At 39.3% G+C, this 15,089-nt stretch overlaps 1 protein-coding gene across 1 annotated transcript in view; it reads left to right on the top strand.

Moving 5' to 3' along the window:
• sdk2.S (sidekick cell adhesion molecule 2 S homeolog) overlaps positions 1 to 15,089 on the top strand; it is a 410,822-nt gene that overhangs the window by 329,147 nt on the left and 66,586 nt on the right. Inside the window, exons 6-10 of the mRNA XM_018238320.2 lie at positions 5,441 to 5,552; positions 5,849 to 6,039; positions 8,345 to 8,428; positions 10,092 to 10,286; positions 12,982 to 13,098. Of these exons, the coding sequence (XP_018093809.1) occupies positions 5,441 to 5,552; positions 5,849 to 6,039; positions 8,345 to 8,428; positions 10,092 to 10,286; positions 12,982 to 13,098 (699 nt within the window). The remainder of the gene's footprint in view (positions 1 to 5,440; positions 5,553 to 5,848; positions 6,040 to 8,344; positions 8,429 to 10,091; positions 10,287 to 12,981; positions 13,099 to 15,089) is intronic.

Genomic DNA, 15,089 nt, shown 5'->3' with positions numbered 1-15,089 from the left:
GCTACCTAATTGAGAGAATTACGCAATATACGGAAAGGGCATTCATTTTATTCAAATAAACCTAATTTTAAAAATGATTTCCTTTTTCTCTGTAATAATAATATAGTACTTTATGCTTGATCCAAACTAAGATACAATTAATCCTCATTGCAAGCAAGACCAGACTACTGGGTTTATTTAATGTTTAATTTTTTTTTTATACTAGAAGGTATTAAGATTTAAATGATGAAAGATCCATTATCCAGAAAACCCAAGGTCCCAAGAATTCTGGATAACAGGTCCCATATCTGTACTAATTTTTTTTTATATTATCCCCACAGCTACTGTATGCAGTATATTAATAGATTAATATTAATAATATAGATACAGCCTGCTATAAATGTACCCTACAGCAACTGTAGACACCAACCTGCTGTACCTGCCACAGTCCCTTCCAAGAAGCTTTTATACCCACTTAATATTGGCACCAACCCTTTGTACTATAAATGCTATTACACTGCCCCTAACCTTTCCCAGTTGCTATTATCTGCACTGTTATTAAAGGCATAATTTCTCCCCACTATACCCAAGAGGCACATTTACCAAGGGTCGAATATCGGGGGTTAATTAACCCTCGATATTCGGCCGTCGAAGTCGAAGGATTTTCCGTTATTCCTACGATCGAAGGAATAATCGTTTGATCGAACGATTAAATCCTTTGAATCGAACAATTTGAAGGATTTTAATCCATCGATCGAAGGATATTCCTTCGATCAGGAAATTGTTAGGAAGCCTATGGGGACCTTTCCCATAGGCTAACATTGGCCTCAGTAGGTTTTAGGTGGCGAACTAGGGGGTCGAATAATTTTTTAAAGAGACAGTACTTGGACTATCGAATGGTCGAATAGTCGAGTGATTTTTAGTTCGAATCGTTCGATTCGAAGGTCGTAGTTGAAGTAGCCCATTCGATGGTCGAAGTAGCCATATTCGACCATTCGAAATTCGAACTATTTTTCCTCTATTCCTTCACTCTAACTAAGTAAATGGGCCCCCAAGTTTCCCACAGCCACAGTTCCTTCCCAACAGCTATTATCTCCACTGCTGTTAGGTTGGTAATTTTGGCAAATTTTTATTTTTATGGTTGACTTCGCATTTAAAGGAGAAGGAAAGGTCCAGTTGATGAGGCTTGCCAAATGTTAGGGCACCCCCAAGGACGGTAATCACTTACCTGATATCTGGTGTGTCTGTTAGCAAAAAACTGCACCCACTCAGGGTAAATGCAGACGAGCAATGCTCTTCCTGCATCGGAGTTTTTAACAAAAAAACATCTTTTTTGCTCTACTGTGCATGAGTCGGCTGCAGGATTTTGAAGAAAGAAGAATAGAGGAATAGGATAACTCACTTGCAAGTACCATTTGCTTCAGTCTTGACTGGTCTCTCCTTTACAATCTCATTATTGTACAGGGTTCAAACAATCAGATTATGCCAATATGGCAGCAAAAATGGGCAAATATCTGCTTATGGTGTGAAGCTAGTTTAGTGAAGATTTAGTGAATGATGTAAGTTTATATGAATCAAAAGGTCAGTTCAAATGGTCACCGTGCTTTGGCTAGCTGTATCTTTTCTATTATCCTGCTCTGTCCCTGACATCAGAGCTGGCTACACATTTTACACCCATTTGCGAGTTTTAGGCACAGTAGTGTAAGACCTTGAATATAAGTGGTTTCTAAGATATTTGCAGTTTTATACTTTTTTTTTCATCTCAGCAGCTCTATTTGAAATTCGAAATGCAACACTAGCTAACTATTTGCCACCTGTGTAGTGATTTAACTGCTGACTTTTAAAGAGACTTTCTCAGCTAAATATGGTATTAGCAGTCTAAAGGTGGCCGATAAAAGCTGCCGACAGACCGAGTTGGCAGCTTATTGGCCCGTGTATGGGGCCCCCCGACGGGCTTCCCCGATTGAGATCTGGCCAAAAGATCTCGATCGGATGGGACTAAAAATCCCGTCGGATTGCGGCCGCATCTGTTCGTTAATGCGGCCCCGCGATCTGACCGCCCGTTCCCATTCATTAGGATCCGATCGTGGGCCATAGGGCCCACGATCAGATCAGCCCGATATTGCCCACCTCAAGGTGGGCAAATCGGTGAGAGATCCGCTCATTTGGCGACATCGTCAAACGAGCGGATCTCTCCGTGTATGGCCTCCTTTAAAGTAGACAACGTAAATTGTCTTTTCTTGCATACAAAAATAAGAAAACATATGTTTAACTTTTTTTAACAAACCAAATCGATAGTGGATGGCAAGTAGAATTATCTATATTGCAACAGAATTCAGTATATTGCTGATCTGTCACAGTATGCTTTTGTTACCACATTTTTTAAGTTTCATGTTGCTTATGATTTTTTTTATAGTGTGTCAAAATATTGCATATCCACTTGTTTCGGTGACCTACACTGCTGTGCCCTACATTTCACAAATGGGTATAAAATATGTAGCTGGATCCAGTGTTAAGAACAAAGTAGAAAAATAGAAACAATACTTCAAACGTGCAGCTTGGCCATTTTACAATAACCTGGTGGGAAGCCGGCTTTTTGTTCCGTGTACTGAAAAACTATCCAACTGCACTGTTTTGTTTTAAATCCAAACACTTTTTACAGAGAAGAAAAGAAATATTTGAGACCGTAGGACATGGTACAATAAGCCCATATATAGTAAATTTAGGGAAGGAGAATGCTTGCCAGAATGACCAGTAGAGAAAGCATGCATTTCAGTCTGGATGAACTGTGTGTTTAGCTGAATGTTGAGCTATAAAACACAGACAGACAAGTTGAAGAAAAAAAGCTATCTGAACTCATACACTAACACTAACCACAGTCATTACTTACTGTCCCTTCCTCTCTTGTAGAGAGGCCTTTTATAAACTAAAACATTTCCAATAGAGAATTGTTGGAGCATACAAAATACACATTCTAGAGTTCATGTTTGACAAGGGGTATTTATATAACATTTTCATAGTTTTCACGTTACTGTGCATTTTTCACCCTTTGCCATTCACTATTGTATATCTCTCATATTGGGGTATGATTTTTTAAGGAAATATTAACACAGGGGAGATATTGCTGTGGCATAAGGGTCATAGATTGGAGTAGACCCAAGTGGCCTGGATAGTTTTGCACCCAGGCTGTATCATGTACCATGAACACTGTTTGCTGTAATCAAGTGACCCACAGGCTATGCTATGGTCTCTTATTTTCCTCATAGATCAGGAATGTCAATAGTGAAGTCCCCTCTTTATTAACCAGTCTTTTAATAGCATATGGCAAACCAAATTGAATGGCTAGCAAGAGGTCAGTGGGACAACCGAAGGGGGCTCATGCCTTCTATTTGAACACATTGTAACTCAGAGACAATAGGTCTACTTTAAAACAGCAACTAAACTCCAGAATCAATATGGCCTATATTTATAAGTCTGCAACTCTATGCAACTGTAGCTCGAGCCCGCTGTGGTAACTACATTTACCATTCAGTTCCTGTTGTGTTCCAAGCCCAGGGCATTGCACATGTGCAGTACATCATCCAAGTACATCATTGCCGTATGATCTGCTTGTTTCCCTGAAAAAATTGAGACTGGTGGATACTGTAAGGTAAGTGGGGGTTGAATAGTTTCCCTGACAGGACAAGGAAGGCTGACACATATAATGAAAAAAACTCATCTTTTTTTATTGTGGGATTATTTTTTCCTTTAATATAGGTCTGTGCTTTTGTACAAACACAAGTTAAACTGTACAGTGTAACACTGGAATGATATCCTTTTTAAATGTAAACTGAAGGGAAGCAAATCAGTTAATCATGGTGATCTGGCATGAGAAAAATTGAACTGATATGCACTGTTACCACTTGAATGGATTAGGATGTACGACTTGATTTGCTCTTCTCTGCTAAGCATTAGATTTGTGACTGTGAATCTGCTAAAGATGCCCTGCAGTGTTTCGCATGGCTTCCCTTGCGCCTCCCAGACAGGTTAATACTGTTTGTCAGTGCCTGTCACTCTCAGAATGTTAGAAGTAAGAGAGAGAGAGAATGATTGGGATATGCAGCAATGCTTTTATATGTCCTGACAATTTACAGAGGTGAGTTAAGGGTGGGATACAATCAAAATGTATCTTCCACTCATTGCCCTGCAGAGCCAGCAGAAAACAGGCACATGATTTACTGCAAATGAAGCCAGCCCAGCAGACTTGAGCTTTGTTGAGATTTTGCTAAAATGTTCTGGGCTACAGGGGTTCTTGACTACTGACACAGATTTGTTTGGTCTTTTAAGAAGTCCTAGTATTTTTTGTTGATTGTGTTTATTTAATATTTCAAGTTCCTTTTAAGCCACTGGGGCTCATTTATTAATGCAGCGCAGCGATAAAAAGAGCGCAGTGGCCTGACATTTGCCCAGCGCATGCGAGTATTTAATAATGTAGCGCACGATACCTTAACAGTGCGATTTGTGCGCTAATGTAGACACAGACAGGTGCGACGTGTGAAACTGCGTATCAGCTGTCGCAGTGCTTATAATAAATTGTGCGCACAGGAAGATACCGCAAAGGTAAGGATTAGTTGTGCTCATGTATGAATGCGCTGCTTTAATTAGTTGCGTCACATATTGCGCATATTGCATTCACTTAGACGCATCTGCATTTGTTTCTGTGCTAATATTTGTCTGGTTGCAAAGGTGTTTAGCCTACCTGATACCCTTAAAGGAACCTTGGTCAATATAAACATGTTGGGTGGAAGGCGTGGTTGATATGCACTTTACAGGGGTTGTTCATCTTTGAGTAAACTTTGAGTTAACAAACATCCCCACCAACAGCAGCACCATTGTATTTGCCAGAACCCAGTTTAGCAGTGTGGTTCTGCAAACATATATAAAATTCTCTTTTAAGCAACATGAAACGCAAAAATGTGAATATACTAGCGCAGCTGGGCAGGAATGCGCATTTTGAAGAGCGTTACTATTACGCCACGAAGAGGCAGTCGTAAAAATTGTGGTGCTGTTGCCCGGGTGCAGTTTTGCACATATACAGACGCAAATCTGCGACGGCCGCAGTGCAAGCGCATTGTAGCCACGCCCACAGCCACGCCCCTAACAACCACGGCATAGTTTGCGACATAAATGCCCAATCTTTTGCGCAATGCGCATAAACAAAACCATCGCAAAAGCTCTCTGTTATGCGCAATATCACGCAAATATATTAGCGATCACGCTCGTGATGGCGCAGACAATCTTTTGCGTCCACTTATGCGCTGCGCTGCTTTAATAAATGAGCCCCACTGTCTTCTCCATCATCTCTGTCATTAACAGTATAACAGTAAAAATAGCTCCTGCTAGCAGGGCCCCACTCTGCGCTGACACTTTTAACTCTTAAATCAGATTTGAATCATATTTGTAACACCTGTTTTATTTATAGATGTGGGTGGTCCTGCTGATCCCATAGCTCCCATCATAATCATACCCCCGCACAATACAAGCGTGGTGACTGGCACATCAGAGGTGTCTATGGAATGTGTTGCCAATGCACGGTAAGTTTGGGAAATTGGTTTGTTCATTGTAATTTTTTGTTTTGATTTCCTCAACCTAACTTTTCTTGCAAGCTGTGTGTGTCGCTGATTGATTACACTTGCTCTGATTTCGTACGTTGCAGTACACTACTGACAAACGGCATGTTTGAGTTGTTTGCAGTAGGAAAAAAACATGTTTATATCTCAAAAAAAACAAAAAACAAATATACAATATGTCTAATAACACTTTATATTGTCTGTGTTTGTTTATCTACCACCCCTCTTCCTTATAACAGATTCACCTTTTTTCCCTTCAGGCCACTCACTAAGCTAAACATTGTTTGGAAAAAAAATGGAGTTCACCTGACCAATGGGGTGACTGAATTTGGGCGTTGCCTAACAATTTTGAACCCCGTTCTGAGTGATGCTGGTTATTACTCCTGTGAAGCCACTCTGCGCAGCAGCAGCGTCCCACCTGTGTCTGCCGGAGCCTACTTAACTGTGCTTGGTGAGAGATAACTTGTTCTGTTCAGGATTTCTGCATTGCAGAAAACCCAATGTTAACTTCAAAAAGTAATGCATTTCCTGAAAATCTGCAAACTGAAATAAGCTAGCAACAGAGTAATTAGAATTTATTGGACCCACGGTAATATCTTGTTAGGGTCCCCAAAGCCCTGGAAGGAGCAGCACATGTTGCTGTAGTCTTTCAGTACATCTGCATTTCAAATATTTCATTAAGAATATATACAGTATATGCTTAAAATGCCTTATTTCTGTAGTATTAAAGGCAAATGGAGTAAACCATATTTTTACAATGAAAACATTTATACTGTACAGCCTAGATAGCTGAACTTCTTCTGTACACAAATACCCAGATATGCTATTTTATCTTTCGCCTTTCTATGCAAGTTTCATCACTGCTTTTTTTTTTAAATAGAGCCCATTCCATTTATTTGAATCTAGTTAATGATATCACTGTGTTGTCAGTGACACATGGCACTATAGAGTGGTCAGTAATTGATTACAACCTGGTAATTGAGATGCATACCTAATAAGCAAACCTCAATTACCCTCCATTGGAATGCAGGCTATCATAACTGTCACCAAATATATTATGGCTCAGCCATCAGCTAGATGATAATAATGGGTTCTGATCAAACAGAGATGAAAATAGATGAGTGGGGTTTAGAGGACAGCCACATATGGCCACATGCTGTGTAAGTCTTTATTATCAGTGAGTTGTCTTGTCTTGTGCCTACAGGTGGCAGGAGCAGTAGCATAGCCAATATCTAGAATCTGATAGACATTCCTAGTTTCATGAATCATTCTCTTCTAAAATCTACTGAACTAGTAAATCTGAGTTCATTTAGAATACATACAGTACTTTTTTCAAGACCCTGTGTTTGCCTTAAATGGATACATTGACTTTGTTTTTCAAAGCCCTTTTGATATAGGAATATATATATATATATATATATATATATATATCTATATATAGACAAATACAAGATTCCTCTGCACTCAACCCATTATCAATATATTTAAGACAGCGACAGGCACATATATACAGGCACAGGATCTTTCTAGTAGAAGTTCATTTTCGGGAATCCAGTTATTCAGAAAGCTCTGAATTATGTGAAGGCCATCTTTCATAGACTCCATTTTAATTAAATAATTGACATTTTTAAAAATGATTTTCTTGTTCTATATAATAATAAAACTGTACCATGTACTTGAGCTCAACTAAGATAATATAACCAATCTTTACTGGAGGCAAAATGATCCTATTGGGTTTAATTGATGTTTAAATAGTTTTCTAGTAGACTTAAAGTATGGACACCAAGTGCCGAGCATTCTGGATAACAGATCTCATACCTGTATTTGGATTACAGTACCTTAATTCTGCTAGAAATAATTTAAGCAGTAAAAATCCTTGTATCCTGTATTTCCAGCAATATGGATGCATGCTATGTAATTAGGATCAAGTTTTATCATTACAGAGAAAAAGCAAGTCAATTGCATAAACACACAGAGCTGGGCTACCCCGTATAAAATGCATGGAGCATACTGCCAGCTACCCGGCCCCTGCCTGCTCAAGTGGGCGCACACATTTTCTGTGAGTAGAGTGGCTATAGAGGAAGCTGAGCTCTCAGTCCTGGCCCCCCTGTGCCCCGAACCCTCCCGGGGCAATAGGGTCTGCTTCCTCTATAGTTATACCACTTGAGAAAATAATTTTTAAAAATTAGAATTATTTGCTTAAAATGTAACCTATGGGAAGTTGCCTTCCCATAATTTGGATAATAATGTAAGGCTGTACAGATAAGGGTAGGGACACACTGGGCGATTTGGGGAGTTTTAGTCGCCTGGCGACTAATCGGCGCGACTTTTCTCCCCGAATGCCTCCCCTCGCTCTGCGCCTGGCTAAAATGAAAAATCGCCTGCGCTAATCACACGCGGCGATTCGTTTTCCGAAGTCGCCCGAAGTTTCCTCGTGAGGCAACTTCGGGCGATTTCGGAAAACGAATCGCCGCGTGTGATTAGCGCAGGCGATTTTTCATTTTAGCCAGGCGTAGAGCGAGGGGAGGCATTCGGGGAGAAAAGTCGCGGCGATTAGTCGCCAGGCGACTAAAACTCCCCAAATCGCCCAGTGTGTCCCTACCCTAAGGGTTCTCATTCCTATACTAGTTTGTGGAGAATAAATGTGATTAGCTTTCTGATTAATTGACCACATATGTACTATATGCTTGATGCTGTTGGTGCAAAACACAGTTTATTTTGTTATTAAATAAAATAAAATTCTCCAATGTTTTCAGAGCCTCCCCAGTTTGTGAAGGAGCCAGATAGACACCTGACTGCTGAGATAGAGAAAGTAGTGGAGATCCCTTGCCAGGCCAAAGGTGAGTGTGACTTAAATTCAATAACAGAACCTGCATTTGAGAACCCTAGACCAAACGTGTCCCAGTTCTCCTTATCCTTATTTAGAACCCTGTAAAATGCATGTAATCTCTGTCAAGCCTTATATTAAAAGTAATTTGACTTAAATAGCAAATACTGGGTAAAAATGTCTAGCCCCAACTCAAAGTTCAAAACGAAATATAGTACTAATGAGTTAGCTCTTTTAAAAACAGATTTTAATGCAGGATTCTGCTGGAGGAGCATTATTAACTAATGCAGTTAATAAACAGGTTTTCCCGTGACAGAATCTCTTTAACATAGACTGAAGATATAGGAAAAGTATGTCTTGAGGACTGTGGTGCTTTTGGGTTAGTGCCTGGACCAATATTGATTTTGCCATGTTATTGCATCTTTGATTGTACAACAAGGTTTAGTGGATCTGTGGTGTGTATTCATTTTCCAATTTGCAAAGATATATGTCTTTTTTACAGCTGATGGCAGGGTGTTAAAGTCTGGCAGCATACGGAAAGATGCAGTATGTCCTCAACCTATTCTTTGACTATTTATAACAGGACTTGTTTCCTGTGGTGGGAAGTTGGACTTGGCTCTTAGAACTTTGTACCCTGGTTCTCTGTGCAAAAATTTAGTCAGTAATAATTGTTATGTTTTGGGTAGCTGAGGATGAGTAGAGTATAACAGTGCTTTATTAGCAGAGTCATGCAGGCATTACACAACAGTAAGCATTCACTTTCACTTTTAAGCTGTACAGAAAGTCCTGTGTGTGCACAGTGACACCCGCAGGCCATTTGTATAAACACCACAATAATAAACAGCATTGTGCCAATTAGGTCTGTGCTGTACATATATTAGAGCTCTGAGTGGATTGCTTGCCCCACAGACTCTTTTACAGGAAACAGAGAATAATTTAATATGCTGTGCTATCTTAAGTACCCAGGAGATGGTACTCGTTAGATGCTGCTTGGGCTCATACCATCCTTGTGTAATTCCTACGCTCTCTGTTACTTGCCTCTCACTCTCTTCACTCTCTTCACTCTCATTATTCCTTTACTTATTTTTTTCTGATATATTATGCTATTTTTCTTCCTGCCTTGCAGTATTCCTTTTTTTTAATTTTTTTCCCATTTCTCAGAATCTGTACTGAAAATCAAGTTTTCCCCTTAATAGCCTCTTGACTAGTAAGCAATGTGTTAGGTCCCCTAGTTATTATCAACCTTTCCATATAATATATTAATTTCCCTTACTTCTCACACCTATCTGGCCTTGTCATCTATTTTTTATAAGAATTATTAATTGCTTAGTTTTTTTTTTACTCTTGCTGACACTCCTGCTGTTCTGGAGAATCCAGTGTTTTGCCCTCCATCTGTAGAATTACAACTCCCAGCATCTTGGACCAGCAGAAGATGTATTTGAGCAACACCATATTTTCATAACTTGCCTTTATATTTCTTGTCATCTAATTTTTATATGAATTATAAATTGCTTAGTTTTTTTTTACTCTTGCTGACACTCCTGCTGTTCTGGAGAATCCAGTGTTTTGCCCTCCATCTGTAGAATTACAACTCCCAGCATCTTGGACCAGCAGAAGATGTATTTGAGCAACACCATATTTTCATAACTTACCTTTATATTTCTTGTCTGTCCTAGGGGTACCCCAGCCCGTCATATCTTGGTATAAAGATGCTGTTCTCATAGACATCCGTAGAGATGCCAGGTTCCGATTGGTTTCATCAGGTAGCTTGAAGATCAGTGGGCTTATTCCAGAGGACACTGGAATGTTCCAGTGCTTTGCTCGCAATGACGCAGGAGAGGTGCAGACCTCCACTTACCTGGCAGTTACTAGTAAGTACTTGAAAACATACACCACACTATTCCTTCATGAGCCTATGACTAAGGGATTTGGTTCCCGAAACGCATAAGGTAACTTTGATACTTCATGTTGGAATAAAACATTTTTTTTATTTTATCCGGAGTGCCGTCCATCCGTTTTTATTACTATTCCTCCATATGTTGTATTCTTAGTAGAAAGGGTAATGAACATGGTGGATTGGGTATAGGAATAGAAAAAGGAAGTGGCTAACTAGGAAATAAGAACAAAAAACTACTGTGATCAGTTTATAATAGCTAAAGCACTCCACTTCTTTATAGAAGTGCTGCCTCTTAGCAGTAAAGGGACTTACTTTGCACTTCCTTCACCCCATCTTTTCCAGAGTTTATTCTGTAGAAGCGAGGAGAAGTAGTAGATGGCTTCAGTCTTAAATAAATGTTTTGTGGCAGTGTTGTGAAAGTTTTTGCATGCAGTTGGCTAATTATTTGTCATGTCTCATGTTTCATTTTCATTTATGATCTTATGCAAAATGTCTGTGGAACCCTACCAGACAAGAAGCCATAAAAATTCTTTGGATAGTCACATATGGCCAGCGGACCTCCAGCTGGATATCCCTGTATCAAGGGAAAGCACAGTGATGGATTTATCAGACAAGCAAACGTTTAGCTGAAGAAGAAGTCACCATCTTTCTACAATTGACTACTTCTTATGGTTATTATTGGTACCGGTATGGGACCTATTATCCAGAATGCTCGGGACCTGGGGCTTTCCGGATAATGGATCTTTCCGTACTCTGGATCTTTACCTTAAGGGTAGGGGCAGACAGGCAGATTTGGGGAGATTTAGTTGCCTGGCGACTAATCGCCTCTTCTGCGGGGCGACAATCTCCCTGAACTGCCTTTCGCCTGCTTGAATGAGAAAACGCCAGCACAATGCACTCGCGGCGCTTCGATTTCTGAAATCGCCCGACTGGCATTTTCGCATTCAAGCAGCCGGAAGGCAAGAAGAAGGCACTTCTGGGAGATTGTCGCCATGCAGAAGAGGCGATTAGTCCCCAGGTGACTAAATCTCCTCGAATCTGCCCATCTGCCCTTAGCCTTAATCTAATAGAAAATCATGTAAACATTAAATAAACCCAATAGGCTGGTTTTGCTTCCAATAAGGATTAATTATATCCTAGTTTGGATTAAATACAAGATACTGTTTTAGTATTACAAAGAAAAAGTTTCTGGATAACTTTCCGGATAACAGATCCCATACCTGTACTATATTGATTAAAATAGGCTATGTTGGCTATGACACACCTGGCACTTTTCATCCAGACCTTGCATTCACTTGAGTGTAAATCACCTCAAACCTACAATACAGTCACTTTTCAGTCTGAAAAGAGCCTGGACAAGTTTTAACCACGTTGAATTCAAATTAATTTTTGCCACAAGATGTGTTGTGTGTTGTTGTTATTCTCATTTGTGTAAATTGTCAAAATTCACCAATATATATATATATATATATATATATATATATATATATATATATATATATATATATATATATATATATATAATTGGTCGTACAATGGTGCGCTAATCTGATCACTTCTCCCATGTCTATACACTTAAAGCAATAGGAACATTTACAACAGCACCACAGAGTATTCTCTCTATACAGCATGGCCTAAGATATTGTCGTGATGCCCTAAAGCACTAATAAAGGCTTATTTTGAAATAAGAAGAATACTCTATAAAGGCTTTTTGAAATAAGAAGTATTCTCCGTGGTGCTGTTCTAAACTTTCCTATTTGTGATGTCAGTGGAAAGTGGCCATTGAAGAACGTGCTGACTGCTAGTTTGCTATATACACTTAAACCATACATAACATTGTGAACAAAAATATACAAAAGCTGTAAAAGATACTTTGTGAGTATTCACTGATAATAAGGGGCAGATTTATTATGTAATGTAAAAAAACAGCTAAACAACATCATAAAAAAATTTCTTTGAGCAACTTCCGCCAGAACTTTCTTACAAAGGTCTGAAGCAATGTAAAATTTCTGGCATTCGCATGGTGTAAAATAAAACACACCTTGATAAATTTGCACCGTTTTTTACATGGGTTTTTATTTTGGCAAATTTCATTTTACACAACATAATAGATAGGTCCCTAATGGGGGAATGTAATAAAAGTCGCTAACGGAAAAACTATTCACAATGCAAAAAGTTATGCCTTTGTGCAAACAAATTTTGCTTTGTGTGCATTTAATATAGCTTTTGCGAACCCGGAAACTGTTTAGCAAACCACTTCTGACAGTAGAAGACCGTTATAGCTTGCGCCAATGCGCAGTAAATGTAATAAGACTTCTTACTGAAAAAGTCGCTATGTTAGCTCCAAAAGATTACGACACCTTCAAGGGCTTCTTAAGAGTGCGCAATTAAAATTCGCAATGACCAATTAAAATTCGCAGTACAATAACAGTTTAAGAAACAATATTACATTGCGAGATGTGGATGTTTATTCTTATTGGTGCGATAAGTGTTTAATCCTGTCGAATAGCAATGTGATGATTATTTCATTGCCAGCAGATGCCGAGAGCAGTTTATACATGGGGTGCCAGTTAGCAGAGTTACAGAGTTGCAAATGTCTCCAGACTTGGACAACGAATAGAGATTACAGTAAGATATGTCCGCTGACTGCATTCTCCTTTCATTAATAGGTATTGCCCCAAATATAACGAGAGCCCCCCAGGACAGCACTGTAATCGATGGGACTGCTGTGGTACTGCAGTGTGAGACATCAGGAGCTCCTCGACCAGCCATTACCTGGCAGAAAGGTACAGATGTGAATTTGATGGGGGGTAGGGGGAAGCTGCATTCAAAGAAAACTACTGCTGGGAAAGATATTCAAGACCTCTCGGCTCCCTGTCCATGTATTAATGATGTATAGGATGTTAGTACTTTATATTTTGTATTCATAAAGGAACACATCTATCAGGTTTTAGCTTGCATGTGAAATATATGCAGATTACAGCTTCTTACCTCCAGTATCCTGTGTAAATGATATATGAACAGTCAGTAACATCCATATTTTAGCCATGTAGCAAATTTTGTGTCTCCCAACCATATCACACTGTGCACCTTCAAAAATCTGTGTAACTCAACCAATAGCCAAGTTGGATGCAAACATAAAGTACCGTACTAAATTTGTCCATTTTTTAGTTATATGAAGAAATTCTCGAGAGGAGCGGTCCCTAAATACTGCATGATTGTCCACATATCCTGCCTGTGAAAATGAAATAGCATGGGATTTTTAGAAATAATTTGCACAAAACTTTTCAGGCTTGGCTTTGGGTTTTAAAGAATAAGGTTCCTTTTGGAGGACAAAACATTCCAGTGCATTGCCCCAGACTGGAAGAGGTTAGAGAGATAAATAGCCAGGGAAATTACTCCTTCCAGCAGTCTCATACTATTGCCGTTCAGCTCTGGAATAATTTTATTTGTGTCAGCACCCTCACCACCTCTAAACATTGTTAATGGTTCAGACCTGTCTTGTAATTGATGTTCCCTACTGCAAGCAGAGAGAAATGGGATTAGGTGCCCTGAAAGAATTCCTGATGCTTTTTTCTGCTTCTGCTTTTTTCTGAAAAGTATGCCATCCACATACAGGCTCCTCTGAAATACTCCTTTATTTGTTTATATGTAAGGAGCCTGTTGTTTGGGTCCATCCAATCATATTGCTGGACAAATCTCAAAATCTAGCCACCATTCACTGTCTAGAATCAGCATGATAATATGCTCCAGAATTATGCATACCATCAGCCTTACCTTTGTGGCACACAGCCTCTGGCTCATCATCTTTCTAGTCCTTTAAACCCTCCCCTACTCACCTTCATACTGCACATTTCTATATCAGAATACCTTATAAGACATAATGAACCCCTACTGTTCAATATAAAGATATTCGAAGTCAGCTTGGTGTTCCATGTCCTGTATAAATTCATGCCCATGGATTTAATATCCATGTATTCACAGTAGGGGATAACTTATCCTTTATTTATACACACATATTATTGGTGTATAAGCCAAAACAGTTTTCAACCATGGTATGGGAATTCACTGATTGACTGAAAGGACAAAGCAGACCCTCTCTGCACCCTGCTGGGTTGTGTATATGCTGAATACCAGCTGCCTTGAGTGTGGCACTGTGTATATTCTGCACTGTTCCTATGTAACTGAATTAGAAATGCTAGCCCCCACTAGTTGTGGATATTGTGCTGTGCACAATTGTTTGATGTGTTAATAAAGGAAGTTTTTGAATATTATAACAGTTGTGCCTATCCCTTATATGCCCATCTTAAAGTGGGCAATATCAGGTTGATCTAGGGCCCAATGATTGGATCACAACAAGGAGAATAAGGGCGGTCAGATCAATGAACCAATTCGGTCCTCAAACCAACGGGATTTTTGAACTTGACGATTGACATCTGGCCAACTTTCAGCCAGATATAGATCAGTAATGTCCATGGGAGGGCCCCATACATTGGCCAATAAGCTGCCGATTTAATTTGTTGGCATCTTATATTGGTCTGTGTACAGTGTACTCTGTACTGAGTGGCTTAATAAAAATGAATGGAGATCATATCCCTCCTCTATGCATCATTGATGATTTGATAAAGATAGGTTCTGCCTGCAGATTGTATGAATGCTGTTCTATGTCCTTTACAGATTAATTGAGATCAAATGTCTGCCATCGCCACTCCTCTTTGCTTGCATTTTTTAAAGAGGATAATATAGTAGTGAGAAGCATATATTTTGATAAATGCAA

The sequence above is a fragment of the Xenopus laevis genome, chromosome 9_10S, assembly GCF_017654675.1.
Source record: "Xenopus laevis strain J_2021 chromosome 9_10S, Xenopus_laevis_v10.1, whole genome shotgun sequence".
Lineage (NCBI taxonomy): Eukaryota > Metazoa > Chordata > Amphibia > Anura > Pipidae > Xenopus > Xenopus laevis.
This window is presented reverse-complemented; position numbering and strand designations above follow the sequence as displayed.